This window comes from Dasypus novemcinctus, chromosome 5, assembly GCF_030445035.2.
Source record: "Dasypus novemcinctus isolate mDasNov1 chromosome 5, mDasNov1.1.hap2, whole genome shotgun sequence".
Taxonomy (NCBI): domain Eukaryota; kingdom Metazoa; phylum Chordata; class Mammalia; order Cingulata; family Dasypodidae; genus Dasypus; species Dasypus novemcinctus.
This window is the reverse complement of record NC_080677.1, coordinates 87,382,875-87,400,686: the sequence shown is the minus strand read 5'-3', so window position 1 is coordinate 87,400,686 and position 17,812 is coordinate 87,382,875. Positions and strand designations below refer to the sequence as shown.

At 38.3% G+C, this 17,812-nt stretch overlaps 1 protein-coding gene across 7 annotated transcripts in view; it reads left to right on the top strand.

Annotated features, from left to right (window-relative positions):
* DOCK4 (dedicator of cytokinesis 4) overlaps window positions 1-17,812 on the top strand; it is a 516,333-nt gene that overhangs the window by 371,532 nt on the left and 126,989 nt on the right. For all 7 annotated transcript variants that reach the window (XM_058297210.1, XM_058297211.1, XM_058297213.1 and 4 more), the window contains exons 17-23: window positions 1,733-1,889; window positions 6,664-6,761; window positions 6,859-6,942; window positions 7,105-7,205; window positions 9,479-9,560; window positions 10,506-10,676; window positions 15,004-15,196. In XM_058297210.1, the coding sequence (XP_058153193.1) occupies window positions 1,733-1,889; window positions 6,664-6,761; window positions 6,859-6,942; window positions 7,105-7,205; window positions 9,479-9,560; window positions 10,506-10,676; window positions 15,004-15,196 (886 nt within the window). The remainder of the gene's footprint in view (window positions 1-1,732; window positions 1,890-6,663; window positions 6,762-6,858; window positions 6,943-7,104; window positions 7,206-9,478; window positions 9,561-10,505; window positions 10,677-15,003; window positions 15,197-17,812) is intronic.

The window sequence follows — 17,812 nt, the reverse complement described above, 5'->3', positions numbered from 1 at the left end:
GTACAGTGCAGTTTTCAAGAAGTTTTGAAAAGGAAACAAGAGCCTTGAGAATAAGGAGCACAGTGGCCGGCCATCAGAAGTTGATAACAATCAATTGAGAGCAATCATCGAAGCTGATCCTCTTACAACTACACAAGAAGTTGCTGAAGTACTCAATGTCGACCATTCTATGGTCATTTGGCATTTGAAGCAAATTGGAAAGGTGAAAAGGCTCGATAAGTGGGTGCCTCATGAGCTGACTGAAAATCAGAAAAATCATTGTTGTGAAGTGTCGTCTTATTCTACATAGCAACAGCGAACCATTTCTCGATTGTGACATGCGCAAAAAGTGGATTTTATACAACTGATGAAGACCAGCTCAGTGTTTGGAATGCGAAGAAGCTCCAAATCCTTCTCAAAGCCAAACTTGGGCCAAAAAATGGTCATAGTCACTGTTTGGTCTGACCCACTACAGCTTTCTCAATCCTGGTGAAACCATTACGTCTGAGAAGTATGCTCAGCAAATCAGATGCACTGAAAACTGCAATGCCTGCAGCCTGCATTGGTCAACAGAAAGGGCCAGTTCTTGTCCATGGCAATGCCCGACTGTGCGTCAAACAACCAACACTTCAAAAGTTCATCAAATTGGACTGTGAAGTTTTGCCTCATTTGCCATATTCACCTAACCTCTCACCAACCCACTACCACTTCTTCAAGCATCTCAACAACTTTTTGCAGGGAAAACGCTTCTACAACCAGCAGGATGCAGAAAATGCTTTCCAAGAGTTCATCAATACTGAAGTACAAACTTTTGTGCTAGAGGAATACACAAACTTATTTCTCATTGGCAAAAAATGTGTTAATTATAATGGTTCCTATTTTGATTAATAAAGATGTGGTTGAGCCCAGTTATAATGATTTAAAGTTCACAGTCCAAAACTGCAATTCCTTTTGTACCAACCTAAAAGCTAGAGATGTATTTCTTTGCATTGCCCTGCATTAGCCTGATGATAACTTGATCTTCACTTCTCCATGTTGGGTTACATTTGTCCTCTTGCCATTAGGAGTAATTTCTGTGCTGTACTTAGACATCATATGAATGTGCAATAATTCTCTGATGGTTTTAGCACTGACATTTTTCAACTAAAGGAACAATTACATTAGGGATATGGTACTATATTTTCTAAATCTTTAATTTCTTCTATATTTGTGAGCTGGTATACTTGCATGAAGTAGAGATTTTCCTCACAAATTGGGACTATTATCCCAAAATAGAGTTTCCTTTAATTGTCGGTTTTCAGAGTAAGGTGCTGTTTAATTAAGCTTCCTCAAATGGGATATTGATAGAGTTTAAGCATTTTTTGGAAAATGCTGTGGTCACTGCAAATATTTCTTGAGCTTTCTCAATGTATCAGGCACTGGAATAAAGGCTTTTAATCCAATTTCATGACAACACAATGAAATTTTAAAGATGGAAACAGAACTCCAGAGTGGTTAGACAACTTGATACAGTCACTCATTTGGGAAGTAGCAAACCTGGGATTTAAACCCAAATCTTTCTGCCTTTCCAGAATCCATGTTTAATTCCTTTTAAACATTTCTTTATTATTACTTTTTATTTAAAAGCCATATTTATTTTGTAAAGCTGTTTGGAATGTTTCCCAGTACATAAACACTAAAAATGGAAAATTTCCTTAATAATTCTTATGAGGTCTCTTCCCCTCTCCTTTTGGTTTTTCAATATTTTTAACAGTGTGAAGAAAACACAAACCTGCAGGATACTACCCGCTACCTCAAACTTCCCTTTTCCAAGGGCATTTTCCTTGGGAATAATAATCAAGCCATGAAGGCCACAAAGGAGTCTTTTTGGATAACATCTTTTCTATGTTCCACAAAACTCACACAAAATGGTAACGTATGATACTCTTTTATGTGAAAGCCCTTCTGCTTAAGTTCTCATGTGGATTTGCGTAGGCATATTCAATAAACAGTAAAATTATCTTTAAGAATTTTGCACCAGAAAAATTGTTAATCCTTCTGTTTGTGGTTTTCAATAAAATGGAAACCATGGGCCCAATGATCTGTTGAATACATGTAATTTAAGAAGGACCTCAAAATTAGCCCAGTGACAGGAACTAAGAACACAACTCTTGAAATAAACTGTCAAAACCCAGCTGCTTTCAAAAAAAAAAAAGAAAAGAGACAAAGATATAACTACCTTAAAGGTTAAACAAGGTTTAAACAATACTGTAAACAGTACTAATTGCAGGCTTTAAAGACTGTTTTTGTTTGATTAGATGGATATTGCCTTTCTGTTCTAGCATTACTTTTTATATCAGTGATTGTTTAGCAAGTTATTGTGATTAATAAAACAAACTCTTCTCCTTGGCAAATTGTTATGAGAACATTGTCCATAATGAAGGGAGTAAATTAAACATGTTTGAGTTCTTCATGGTTGCCATGTTTAAGTTTTCTGGCTAGCATCTTGGATGCCATATTAATAAGTCACATTCATTATCTTGAGGAAAATCACTTTATAATAAGTTATTGTGTCTCATGAAGTTGCTCCTGTGCCTAAACATTTTTTTAAGTGCTATTAGTTCTTTTTTCTGTGTCATAGAATAGAATAGAACAACATTTGTAGTAGAAAATGTGCGTCTTCCCTTAGAATGTGGCTTCAAGGAAAAGGCAAAATGTAACATAACAATATTGACCTCTTTTGAAATAATTCTCAATGTCAGGATATAATGCTACAGTATTTATGTAGGAGTTTGACAAATGATTCTTTTATATTTTATTAGTTTTTATTTCTTTCCTTTCAAAGACATTTTTAAAAATTTGCATGATTTATTTTCAGTGAACTTAAATGAAAGTGGCTATCACAGTTTAGCAAGATATTTTGTTATATTATATTTATCAGTAATGGTTAATGATTTTCTTTACATAAAATCTCTAAACTATTATAAAGCACTTACTAAACTTCAGGCATTTTTTATGGGGCCAGTCTACCCTCATGGAGAATGAAAGTAACCTGTTATTTCTCCTTTAGCGCAGAATTTTTATTCATCCTCCATGGATTAATTCTGTGTGTGTTATAGAGCATAGGTTGGCATTTAACTGAATGTCAAGTAGAATATTTTCAGGTAGTATTAGTTTCTTATTGCTTCCCTAGCAAATTACTACAAATTTATCTTACAGTTCTGGAGGTCAGAAATCCAAAAGGGTTTCACTGGGCCAACATCAGGATATCAGCACGGCTGCATTCCCTTGGAGACTGTCAGGGCAAATCCGTTTTCTTGCCTTTTCCAGCTGCTGCAGTTTGCCTACATTCCTTGCCTCAGGATCCCTTTCTCTGTCTTTAAAGCCAGTAGTGCAGCATCTTCCTATCTCTCTAGGACCCTCTTCTATCTTTTAATAACCATTGTCATTACATTGGGTCCACCTGGATAATCTAGGATAATTGTCCTATCTTAAAACCCTTAAGTTAATCATATCCACAACGACCCTTTTTCTATGTTAAGGTAACATATTCACAAACTTGGAAATTAGAGTGTGAGTGTTTTTGGAGGGGCCATTATAGTGCCTACCACACAGGTAAAATTAACAGTAGATTCTCTGCCATCAAAATGTTTGGCCCAGGAGCAGATGTGGCTCAAGTGGTTGAGCACCTCCTTCCCACATGGGAGGCCCCAAGTTTGGTCGCTGGTGCCTCCTAAAAAACAAACAAAACAAAACAAATGAAAAAACCAACTCAGGGGAGCTGATGTTGCTCAGTGGTTGAACACAGCTTCCCACATACAAGGTCTCAGGTTCAATCCCTGGCCCTGGTACCTCAAAAAAAAGTTTGGCTCAGCATCCTGAATTTGTTCTTGTTCTAGGGTTTAGGATGTCAGGCAGACCTGTAAACATAAGACAGAATCAAATCCTGATAATTAGAAGTTGCTGCTTTGCAAAAGCAAAGAACATTTTCAGATAAATATGGGTAAAGTATCCATGGAATCATTGCATTAAACATCTCACAATGTGGAAGATGGAATCAAAATTCAGTGTAATACCTGGCTCATTTTTAGAGACTGATAAGTGCTAAATTATCATTTGGCTCTGATCAACCTTGTAAATGTGACAGCTCCAAGTGAGCTAGAAAGTGAATAGTGTGTTTTAAGATGTGGAAAGGGAGGGAGAAGGAAGTATTTCTTTTACTCTACTTGGAAAATATACAAATCCCATTTCCATTACAACTGGACATTTAGTAAGTGATTCATCTCTAGGAACAGTTTCCTAGAGTAGAGCTGCATTTCAGAATCCCTATAGAATGTCTGTCTGCACACTCTCTCTTTTACCCAGCATTGTTCATGGATAGAGTACCAAGGCTAGAGCACTGTGCTGGGCATCTGAGTCCCAGGTCAAGTAGAGATTTTAAGCTTCTTAAGAGTTGTCATTTTACTACCTATTTTATAACTCTCGGTAGGTTAGAGACATAAGTAGATGCCTAATAAATGTTTATTGAATGAAATGTATAAAAGTCATATTTTTGGTGGTAGGTCCTAGCTCCCAAGTTGCAGTTAACATATCTTCCAATAGCTAAAACACACATCCTGGAAATGGCAATTTTGACTTAACTGTGAGCACATGGCATACATCATTTATCATGTCCAGAAGAATACGCCGTAATACGCTTCCCTTTGCTTCATGAGGAGTAATCTAGAGTTTGACTAGACTTCTTGCAATAAAGATGAACAGTCTGCTCTGACCTCATTGTCTGGACCCCTGTGACCTCTTCTCCAGCTCATGACAGTCCTACTCCTGGACCCCACTTCTCCCCTGACGGCACCATTTTGTCCCCACACTCCCCACCCCTCACAATGGGCAGTGCCCTGCGTGCCACTGGACTGCCTTGCTCTTAAAAGAAGGGAAGGGAGCAAGGAGAAGGAGTGAGCTGGAATGGAGAAGGAGTGGGAAGTGAGGCATGATGGTGGGGAAGATGTGTTGGGGAATTACAGAGTACAGCCCCAGGGTCAGCTGGCACCCGGAAGGTGGGTGCAGAAAGCAGGAAGTAGATGGGAGGGAGGAAGCAAGCAGGGAGAATAACAGCATTCTGCTTCCACCACCTCGGGTCTAGCTCTGTGGAAATATCTAATATTTGATATACAGCCAGTCATATTAAAAAGGGTTCCAATCATATCCCCAGGATGTCTGCATAGACGTGAACATTAAACCTATTTCATGGTTTTTTTGTTGTTGTTATGAAAGCCTCAGAAACCTCTTTTTCAGTCATTGTTTTGAAAATCCCTTAGCTTTACTAATTCTAAATCACCATCCTCCTCTATTTAGCCTTGTTTATTGTAGTTAAACATTCCTCTTTAGCACTAAACTTCTTTTAATTAAGTTCTCTGTGAAGTTTCTTCCTTAATTCTGGCTTTCATGGAACTTGCATCTCTTTCCTCTTGAGGTCCTTGTGCTTTTTTTCTCACTTCTGTTCTACATCTGTTTCTTTTATCCTCATACCTACTTCCTTGATTTCTTGTTTTTTTCCCCGTTAGTGGTCTCTCAGCCAGTCCCATTTGGGATTTTCCTGGAGCAAGGGCTCTGAAGCAACTTGCTCGCTTTTAAACCTGGGAAAGTCCCTCCTGGGTTCTCTCTTGACTGTGCTATGCAGCCAGCCCGCTGAGTACTGGAAGGCCAGCCCTCCAAGTCCCACCACCCTCAGCATCCCCTGTCACACGAGCGTCGGAGTTCTTACTGCTTCACTGACCTTCAGCTGTCATTGCCTTCCTGCTCCCTTTGGAGAGTAGTGAGTCATGAGCACTGTCCTCAGGAGCCTTTTCAGCTTTTGCCCAGGAAAGACAAGGGGAGAATCTATTCCCCCAACAGGCTAAGGCCCTGCTGGACTCATACCCTACATATTGTCCATTTAGGAAGGAGAAGGAACTGTAGGGCCCTGCATGTGCCCAGAATCTAGGATGGAGGGCGAGCCCAGGGAGTCCAGAAACTGCCACTGTTGGGTCTGAAAGCTCACTAGAGAATTCCGACAATTCACTGTGCTTGTCAACATTGTTCAGGGACCTCCTGGTCCTACAAGGCTTTGGTCAGATTGTCAAGAAGGCCTTCATTGCCAGGAAGAATTGGTTGCTAGATAGGACAAGTATGAATTAAGCAGGGTCCCAGCCCTCAACAAACTTCCATTCTCCTGGAGAAGGCAGAAAACTAGTCAATAAATTTTATATCAGTCACCTGCTCTGGCCTGCTATCTTTTTGGTGGCTAGGAATACAGTAGGACCAAGCTCAACATGTTGGTTTTCTTCTTGGAGCTTATAGTCTAGTATAGACATAGACACATAACTGTAGTTGTGAGGTAAGTGCTGCTGTGATTTGTGAGCACATAGGAAAGACAATTCAGCCCGGGGACTGCAGGAAAGGCTTCCTGGAGGAAGTAGCATCTAACCTGAGTACTGAGGGGATGAGTAGGAGTTTGTAAGTCAAGAGCATAGGAAACGAGGAAGACGTTATAATGTGTTGTAATAAATGCCATCCTAGAGGGCTGTTCAGAGTCTGTGGGAGCTACAGCTCGGGTGACAAGGAAGGGTGGAAAACATGTTTGAGAATTCAGCTTTTACCAGGAGAACACTTTAACGTGAGGAGCTGTTCCCTATGAAGGCAATTAATCTTCCTTGTCTGTTTGGAAAGGTGATATGCTTGATCTTTTGAAATGGAGAACCCACCCAGACAAGATCACAGGCTGTCTCTCTAAATTAAAAGAAATCGATGGCTCAGAGATAGTAAAGGTACATGTGATTTTGTCACTCCTTTCTTGGAAATTCATAGAATAGATAACGTTTGGAGTTATTTTATTTATTTATTTACTTCTTCTTTATGTAACAGTTTCTGCAAGATACTCTGGATACCTTATTTGGAATTTTAGATGAAAATTCCCAAAAATATGGGTCTAAAGTGTTTGATTCTTTGGTGAGTTTAAATTTGCTTTAATTATTTTTTAACATATTTGTCTCTCCATCTTGATTATCATATTTCAGGAATATGCACTTAATAGCCTAACAGTTCATTTAAAAATAACCAAGAAATAATCTTAATTTGCATCCGTTTTATAAACCTCAATTTTCTTTTCAGGTCCACATAATAAATTTGCTGCAGGATAGCAAATTTCATCATTTTAAACCTGTAATGGACACTTACATTGAGAGTCATTTTGCTGGGGCACTTGCATACAGGTAAAGCCCTTTATCTTGTAATTGGTTTAGAAGCAGTTCCTTTTGAGTTTTTCTAAGCAGAACCAGCTCTGTAGGAAAGTTTTAAAGGGAGTGTAGGAAGAAATGAAGCACAACAACTGAAGAGTCTCTTGAGACAATATCTTCCCTTCACCTACCCTTTTTTAATGGCTAGAACTTATTTTGATTAAAAGGAAAACGAATGAACTTCATGGATCCTATTCTTGAGACCTAAATATAAAGTGTTTTCTTCTTGTCTCTATTTCACTTGATGTTCTTTGGTCTAAAATGGATTAAATGGAGACCCATTTAATCACTGCACTTCTTGGTGATTGTTGAGGCCTTCAGGAAATACAAAGAGAAAGCAGCCTTTGCCTTCATACCTCTTTAAATTGATTCATTCATCCATCCATTCATTTATTCATTCATGTTTATTGTTTATCAAATGCCTACTGCATGTCAGATGCTATACATTATCCTTATAATGGGAAAATCTGGTCCCTGATCACTAGCAGTTCAGTCACTGGAATCCACCTTTTGACAGCAGCTGCCATTTTAACAACTCCTCCTTTCCCACCAGCTCCGTTTGTGCAGGTAAGGCTGAAAGTGAATGAATAATGATATGCTTAGTTCCTTTCTCCATGCAGCCTAGTTAATTATCGCCAAAAAGCAACAGCTTCTCTCTTTTTGTCTCATCTATAACATCTTTCCAGTCTTTTGGCCCAGCTTTGATGCAAGCCTGGAATGTACCTTGATATTCTGTCTACTCATTCATACAACATTGTCATTGCTGTTCTGCCCACATTTTCACCTTGTATCTTAAGTACCAATGGGTATGTACATGCACAATGTTTATCTATGCCCAGAGGCAAGTTCAAAGAGCTTGAATTTGAGTTTTGCCTTCTTTCCCAATCTTTGTGATGTAGAAAGGACAGTAGGTAGTCAAATAAGCAAACAAGATTTCAACTAAAACAGACAAACAAACAATACACCTCCAACTCCTAAGATTGCGCACTTGTTGCCTTTACCCTTGGTCAGGCCTTGTTTTCTAGGAAACATGTGGTTCACACAGCAGATTTTAAAGTGCTCCTGTTAACTTGGGTATTCCCAATCATGACATATTAAGATTTCTGCCTCCAGTATTTACATGAATGTAATTATTTTTGCAACACTTGACCCTCCATCCTTTATGCCGAGGTTGAAATGTAACAGCAGGAGTAGTTTGAAATGTTGATATGCCTCTGCCACTGGCCTAACAGTGTGGGTCCTAATGTGTGGGCATCACTGCCTCCTACTGAAACCATCATGGGAGGCTAGAGAACAAGAGTGTCATTTCTCACACCTCAGAGTTAGCCAGGTAAGCAGAATAATCAGTCCTAACAAGACAAATAAGTCCTGTGGAATCTTCTCAGGCTGGAGGTGGTCAGAAACTCACTAACATGTTTAAAAACAGAGTTCTCAGCAGCAGCCACCTGCTGAGTAGTAGATGAGCAGTATCCTTTCTTAACTGAGAGAAAAGTGAAGCATTTCTTTAAATTGCCATGTGAACCATGTTTCCAAGAAACTAAGGGCTGACTAAGGTTGAAGGGGTAAGTCTGCAATCTTGAGTAGGAGTTTTTGTGTTTTTGTTTTTTAATTCAGTTTCTGTTTCTTTAAAAAAACAACAACAAAACCCTTAACTTATCTGGAAATTCTCCTATGAAGGCATACTTTAACAGTAAGTCTTGTCCTCACATGTCAGAGATTTGGCTTGAATAAATTCATGGGTGTGTGACTTAAAGTAGAGAAGTTTTGCCTTCATCCTTCCCCAATCCCCCTTTACCTCTAGCTGAATGCTCTTTTACCCAGTTTACACAGTCACTGGGGACAAGATCCCCAGTTAGGCATTGTCCAAAATTGGCCTTGATTATCATACTTCCAGGCACTTTCTGGGCCAGTCCTTTTCTCTGTGCTTTGAGTGCAACCATTTGGGAGCATTGCCACAACAGCAGGGCCAATGGAATATGTCCAAATTGAGAAGAATCTCAATAGGAGGAAGCGTTGTTTCTCTTAAGCTTCAAAAAGGGGCAGTGTTGTTGCCACACAGACTTCATAAAATTATTAGATAGTTTGACAGATGTGAATTTAATGATAAAGCTTTTATCTGCAACAATTTTTTACTCTGAGAGCTGATGAGAAAAGAGGCCCTCTCATGATAAAAATCAGTATTTGGTTTGTTGGCATTTAATTGAGAAGTAGACCAATTTCTACATTTTGGCATTACCCCTGTATTCTAGAGATCTCATAAAAGTGCTCAAGTGGTATGTGGACAGAATAACAGAAGCAGAGCGGCAGGAGCATATCCAAGAAGTGCTGAAGGTAATAACTTCCTGTCAATGAAAAATAACACAGTCAAACAAAGCTTTTGCATAGTGATGCCTCAGCTAATTGGTTTCCTCTGCACAGGCGGTAATTGGTCATGATATATTACTGACATTCAGATTCAAGGATCATAATAAGTTTATGGCAACTTCAGAGCTGATGATATTTGAAAGGAACTTTGCCAGACTCCCTACTAGACGAGTCTGCTGGAACCTGCTCGGGAGAGAACCTGCTTAGGATTGAATTCTTGCTCTTTAGGCTTCTGAATGATTGAAGTGATGCCTTGGGAAGGCAGGAGGGAGGGCTTTTGAGAGAAGATTGCAAATGGGCAATTACACTTAGAGGTTCCTGGCTCTGGCAGAGGCAATTTGAGAACCATTGATCTTAAATATTAAGAGATGATAAGGTGGCTTTGGAATCAAAATGAAGAAACCCAGAGTTCTGCTGGGTCTGAGGGTTTAACGCTGCCCACATCTCTGAGCCCTACGTGGATTCCTATTGTTGAGTAACATCCTATTTGACGTCAGTGGGTAAAATTATATATTTGTTTTATAAAACAATCATTTTGTTCATTATAAATATATCACTTTTATCTAGTTCAAGGTAAAAGGCTAAGTGGGAGGAATACCTGCCACCAAAGCAAAATTAATTTTGAAAAATAGTCCATCTTTGTTGAGTGAATTTGTAAAAGTTGAGGATCAAAAATATTGAGTGTTCATAGCTCCCAAGAATTATGAAGAATTTTAAAATTATTTACAGTTTACTGTCATTAAGCATCAGAAAACATTTATTACAAGTAAAAAATGTTCAAAAATCTCATGGGGTCTTAGTGTTTAAATCAGTAATTTAAAAGTTAATGCTACTATGGTTTTTATGCCAAGTCATTGTTAAATAAATAGTCTTGGTCTCCTTTGAAGCTAACTTCAAAAATTTTGTTTTAAGGCACAAGAATATATTTTTAAGTATATAGTTCAATCTCGAAGGCTGTTTTCCCTTGCTACTGGTGGACAAAATGAAGAGGAATTCCGCTGTTGCATTCAGGAGCTCCTTATGTCAGTCCGTTTCTTTCTTTCACAAGAGAGCAAAGGGTCTGGGGCATTATCTCAATCACAGGTAATTTTTTTTTCATCTCTGCTGAACAGAAGAAAAATATGGGTGTGGTTTATTTTCCCATAGTGACATAATTGAATGTTTTCTCTATGACAAATCTTGAGCCTGTTTATATTTGTAGAGTCACTGATTTTGAATAGACTGGGATGGGGAGTGGGGGGAGATCCACCAGCTTCTGGCATACCAGCAAAACAGAAGTGGGTTGCCTTTCCTCAGACCATTCTGAATGGAGAGGATATTCATTAGCATCAGCCTCATTTCCAATTGCCAGAATGCATACTGATGATTAGACATGCTTTCACCACCACCCTTTAGGAAGGAATTTCCCTTGAGCCAGTCTATTGCAGTTGTTTTCCCCAAGCCCCACTCTGCATTTTCATCTTTTAACTTCAGGCTCATTGTATTGGACTCAGCTAAACAGCATGCTGTTTTCATTTATGTAATTTGACCCTAATTATCCTGGTACTGATTTTATATGACCAGCCCTGAAAGGGTTCTGCCAAGTTCTATTACTGGGGAAAACACTAAATGTTTTGTTTAAGGACAGGTTCCATCTATTTTCCAAATTGCATTACCTTCAATACATTCTAAGGGATAATTCTAAATGTTTTCCTATACACTTTTCTTAATCTTTCTCATATACTTTAAAAAAAAAATAGTTACTTTTTTATTGTGATAACATGCATAAAACATAAAATTTGCTCTTTTAATCATTTTTGAAATGTACAATTCAGTAGCATTAATTATATTCACAATGTTTTGCTACCATCACTACTATCCATTACCTAAGCTTTTTCATGACCCATAACAGAAATTCTGTACCAATTTAGTAATAGTCACCCATTCCCCCTGCCACCTGGCAACCTTTGCTCTACTTTTAATCTCTATGAATTTGCTTATTCTAGATATTTCATGTAAGTGAAAACATAAAATATTTGTTATTTTGCATCCCTTCTTGTACATGTTTCAGTCTAATACCTTCATTAAAAACAAGTCAGAAAGAAAAGCAGCTGCTTTGCTACCATTCCCTGGAGGTTTACAATCATTGAGAAATAGGACATACAATGGGAGACTGGAAGATTAAACTAGATCCCTAAGAATATTGTTATAATTTGGTGCCATGTGTCATTTGGAAGGCATGATAATGAGTAATGACAAACAACCAGAATTGTACCAGCCCTGCATTTCTCTGTTTAGGGAGCTATTCTGCAGCTAGCTATTCTTGTTACTCTCTACTTTGCAGAGAGGGACTGGTCTTCCAACTGGACAAGGATACAATTCATGCTCTTTCATTTTGAGATCCCTGCAGTCAACAATAAAATCTCAGCACTTTAGGAACTTGCTGGGGACCTCAGCATCAAATTGCCCCCTAGCCAAACCCTGCTTATAATAATTGATATTTGAGAAGGATAAATCAACAGACTAGCCATGTATTCCTTCATATCATTGTTCTCTGATATTCACTACTTCTATGAAAGTTATTTATTTTGAATTTTCATTTTAACCTTTACCAGTTACAGGAACAAAACTTACCTTTTGCAGTGCTAGTTCACAGCTGAAAGGTGTTTCCTTACTCTTGGGTCCTTCTATCATGGTTTCTCACAGATCCACAGGTACCTTCCTAGTGGCTCAAGAGAATTCTCCCCCTTTAGCTCAGTAGTGTTTCCACTGAATCCATTGGTCTTCCCAATGTGACTCAGGCCTCCTTGGTACAGGGGATGGGACAGCTCTGCTTTTATCTCTTTAGCATATTGACTTCCACTGTTCTGGCTTCTCTAAGATCCGTCCTTAATTCAAATTAGAGAAATAACTGTTGCATTTTCAGATATCCACGTTTGATTTTTCTTTGTTGTCCATATCTTTTTATCCAAAGATAGTACATAAAATGTGTACATAAAGTGTCTGAATATCTTTGTAAACTCTAATGAAGTCATTCTCCATCACACAATATTCCTTCCATGTAAATTTTGAAGTGGTAATTTTATTTTTTGTTTGATGCTAAGGAAAAAGTCATATTCATATCCAGTGATGAAGTGGTCAGTCTGCTAAGCATCCCTCTATATTTTGGAGAGACAGGAAATGCTACATACCTCCTTTTATATCAGGTTCCCTTTGGTCCCTCACTTTTCATGACTCTCTCTTCAAAGGAGGAGGATGTTACTAATCTGATTGATCCAGTATATTTTGCCCAAGTGGATAATCTGCTTATCTTAAGGTCAACTGATTAGCAACCTTCATTACATCCTATGTCTTTGGCCATATAATGTAGCATAGTCCCAGGAGAAACATAGGGTGCACAGATCATGAGGGCCTTCTTAGAATTCCACCTACCACATCCAAAGCCAAGGATGGCCATTGGTCCAAGTTTTACTGTCAGGCCACCTTACAGGCAGAAACCCAGTTTCCTTGCTCCATTTTGTACCTTTTCCATGTGAGCTACAACTCAAGGTAAAATCTGTTTCCTGGAGACAGAGCAGCTGTCCCAGCAGTCCTTCAGGTTGGGTCTGAGGAGGCTCATTTAGTCCCTCCTCACAAGGACCAGGATGACCAGATCTGAGAGACAGCAAGGCCTAAACCTTGCTTGCTAGTGATGCTACCCCCGGGACCTTTGTCCTGAGCAGGGCTGAATGCTGCCTCAGCTCTTGTAGCCATGGTTTTTGGTTTCCCATTCTGTGGACCAGACCCCTATCACAGGCACCCAGCAAGAAAAAACAAGGAATGATTGAAAGAGCTGCTGAAATCACAGGCTCTGACCCAGATCCCTAAAATTGATCTTTCCCTGTTTGTCTTGGCCACCAGAAAGTCAAAACCAAACTGTACCTTTATTTTCACTTGCAGCAAAAACCCTTAGCTTAGATTCCCTGGTACAAATGCCTTTTTTCTTTCTGCCCTCACCACAAGGCCCTTATTTTTATTAATAGTCCAAATATATATGTATCTTACATTGCAGGCACATTCAAAAGCTTTTTTTGAAATAGATATTTAAAAAAAAAGAATCAATGGTTAAATTAAGGGATTTCTGAGGAAAGTCAATTTAGGTAATTTTTCAGTATATTGGATCAGAAAGCTGGGCTCATTTTATTTTTCAGCTTCATCTGTATGACTCAGCTCTTTGCAGAGTGAAATGAAGGTTATATAAGTATAGCCTTTAACAGGGAATACCAAGTGATTAGTTTTGAACATATTCAAAGAAATCTATAATTTTTAAATGTTAAGGAGGACATATCTGTTGACTGCAGCATCTTAAGCATTTTAATGTCTCTGGCCTCAAAAGCAGGTCTTGTCTCTTCTATAGATTTTTGCTGCTGCTGTGTAGATAAATACTTAAATCTATGACTATGAATTTGAGTCTGTGTTTGAATCAGCAGCACATGTCGCCTTGACCTACTTTCCACTCATGTCAGATCTCACTGGTAAATCAGCCAACGCTTGAGTATGCTACATGGTAAACCAGCATATTAGAAACACATGCCTCCTTCCTCCACTCAGTAGGACTGAGGTTGGCCAGCTCTTTCTTCCACTGCCCTCTCTTTGTAGAATTCTAAGTCTGAGTTTGTTTCTTTTTTAATATATACTCACAGCCCAATTTTTTCTTTTTCTTTCCTTTTTTTTTAGTTATTTCCCCTGAGGACTTGATGTTAGCATCATTTTTGTTTTCCCTTAAAAACTATCAGAATTTCTTTAAGTACATAAAGAACATAGTTATTTCTCTGGACACATGTCCTTGGTGTACAGTAGGTTTTGAGGGAGCCTAAGGGGTCATTCTAATGATCTTTTCATTTTACAGATGGTGAAACTAAAGCCTACAGAAGTAAAATGACTTATCAAGGTTATAGAGTTGATTAGACACAAAACTAATCCTGCATACAACCTAGGTCTTCTGGTGCCAATGTCATGTTTTTTTTTTGTTTTTATAATAAATTGAGACTTAAAGGGAATTAACGTATTGGGTTTCTTAAAGGTAAATGCAACTTAAATGAGTACTTCAAGCAAAAAGTTTCTCCAAAAAGGAATGAAATATAATCTTGAGCCATGTCTTGGTTGAGCATTCTTTCCATTCAGTCATGCTCCATTTTTCTGATTCTGTGTGTAGTGTGAGTGATTTTCCAGAATTTCCCAGTTTTATTGGGTTATATACCTTTGGACGTTTCCAAAAATCCCCATTCTGCTTTTTTGTTGTTGTTTTAATTTTCCCCCGTTAGTGTTAGATAACAGAAATATTTTACATTTTTTCCCTGTCATTCCAAAATACGTATAACAGTCCTTAAACTCACTGACATATTATAGCTCATTTCTCATGGGAGGTGACTTACATTTCTTCTTTTTTAAGGCTGTGTTTCTGAGCTCCTTCCCAGCTGTGTACTCAGAGCTGTTGAAGCTCTTTGATGTCCGGGAAGTGGCCAACTTGGTTCAGGACACGCTGGGCTGTCTGCCCACCATCGTGAACGTGGATGATGCCCTGCAGGCCATTAAACTGCAGTGCATTGGCAAAACCGTGGAGAGCCAGCTGTATACCAATCCAGGTAGGGGGAGGAAACTCTTGGATGAATTTGTTTATAGAAAGCCATTATTTTCATTTTGAAGTCTAGGTCAGCAGAAGCAATAAAAACACATATATATGGAAAGTACTCTAAAGCATTATCTATTTGGATAGTAGAATAAATTTATTTACCAGTTAAATAAAATAGGGTGGCTAATAAAACTTTATTTTTTGAAAGAATAAAAACTATTGATTCTAATCTCAATGATTTGTGAGTAGGGCATGCTCTTTTTCTTGTTATAGATTTCTTTTTTATGTTCAACAAAATTTAACAATTTCTTTCAGAGATTGGTAGGGGTATCTGATATAATCTTTTTTTTGTTTGTCTTGTTTGTTCTCAAAAAGTTTTCCATGAATATGTGTTCTGAAACTGGGTGAAAGCTTTTGTGTACTGTCCTTTTTTATTTTATCCTAACAGCAAATGATCACTTATTAAATTGATTCTTTAATAATATGGGTTATTAAATCCCATTGCCTCTTGTTTTCTTCTATTTTTCCTGAAGAAAATAATAGAGTAAGTACAAACCTAACTTTAAAGTTTATATTAAGAAGTTTCCAATAGCCTCATCAAGTCAAAATCTTTTTAAAGTGGATTCTATGAAAATTATTTTTCCACTGAAAGCATGTGTTATATACTTTAAGTATATTTTTAAGTAGGATTTCAGATATAGTGAACAACCTGTTTTTTAAATTGTTTTATCATAAAGCACTTGAAACATGCAGACCAGAATAGAGCATGATATGTGAATATTAACAAATCTTAATGTTAGGCATTTGCTTTATATCTTTTATTAAGAAATCTACCATTATAGATATACTCAAGGTCTTTTTGTATACACTCTCCTGATTTATTTCTCTCACTTGCTGCTTAGAAATTCTCATCAGAGAGTCTCAGTTCTATTTTCTATGCTTTTACAACTTATTATTACATAGCTACAAAATATATTGCATTTTTTTTTATCTTTTCAAACTTGATATAATGATATTTATGTTATACCATAGAGCAGTTTTATCCATGCTGAAAAATATAGCTCTGGCTCATTCATTTTTTACTGTTACATAGTATTCTACAGGATGACTATATTGTAGATGATTTAATTTTCTTCTGTTGATAGACTTATAGTATCTTCCTAATTTTTTTCCTTTTCTTAATGAAACAAGTAATGCTGCAGTCAATATAAAAGAAAATTCATCCTTCAGATTCTGCCCATAGAAACACACCTTATCCTAGAGAAAGGATATTTCTTATAGTGGTTTTCACACTGTGCTTCTAAGAGCCCTCGGGGTTCTATTGCAGTGACCAAGTATTCCTTCTAGGGCTGGGAGCAGGAACCATGGAGTGGACAGCATGAAGGTCTAGACCATACACCAGCTATGCTTTCATCAAATTAAGAACAGTTACCTCTGTCTCAGAGGAATTGGTGATTTCTGCCTTATTTCTCCCATACTGACCAGGTAATACTTTGTTAGGTTTAAGTCCTACACCACTAGAACCACACACATAATAAATTGTGTTCATTATGAGCCTCTGAGAGATGTGCTCTGAATATGGACTCAGTTCCTATCAATTTTTGTCACTCATTGCATGGTAGTGAAATCAGACCTGCAGAGATAGAAAAGGAGCTTCTGCAGTCCAGGAGCAATATTTTGGGTCTTCGTGGGAGCTGATGAGAATAGTTATTGAGGTGGGTTGGGAGGATTCGAAAAGACCCAGAAGTGCAGACCCTGGAGGGTCTGTGCCAGTCCCTTGGAGGAGAGGCTCAGAGCCAGTGTTGGAAGGTTGATGATTGTAACTCTGGCATGGAGGAGGAAAAGGAAAAGACGAAACCCTGCCTTCTCATGTTGTATGGGATGCTACCTGTGGAGGATGGTTATAGAGAATCATAAACTTGTGGAGAAGATGAAGCAGCTTACAATCAAAGAAACACTAAGAGGTACAAGCAAATGCTGGTAAGAGGAAAGAGTTCTATAGTTGTTCCCAGGGGCCTGAAGCTTGGCTTGATGCTTAGTGACTCATCATTGAAGGAAACGGAGACTGTCATGTATAAATGTGGCAAGACATATCAGGAAGGAGCCTGTCTGCATGGAGAAAAACAGGAAGTGTTCCTGAGAGCCTTCCAGAGCTCGAACTATGCCCTGTCTATATCGCATGGGGCCACATGACAGTGTTAGGAAAACCCAGAGGTGTTTCAGGTGACTTTCAAGTTCTAAGTTGAAACTGTATACTTAGGGGATCGATGGGACATATCTGTGTTGTCCAGTTGAATGATGAGCTATTGGAAGGCAAAGAATATGTGCAACACAAATAGCAGGCTCCATAGATGGTGTCAAGGAACAGGGTGTGTTGTCCTGGACTGTGCTAAGAAGAGACTGCAATCCCTGCAAAGGCCATGATACATTGCATAAGGACTAGGCAGATTCTGTCTAACTGGAGGAGGAAGAAAGAGAGGAACACCAATAAAACTGCATAACTGCTAAGTGGGGATATGCCATAGTTAGAAGGCCTGGTAGTAGTCCACTGGAAACAATAGGTAAAAGGGTTACTCTAACTAACACTTTTGACCCTTCCTTAAAAACATGCACACACACACACTTAGGA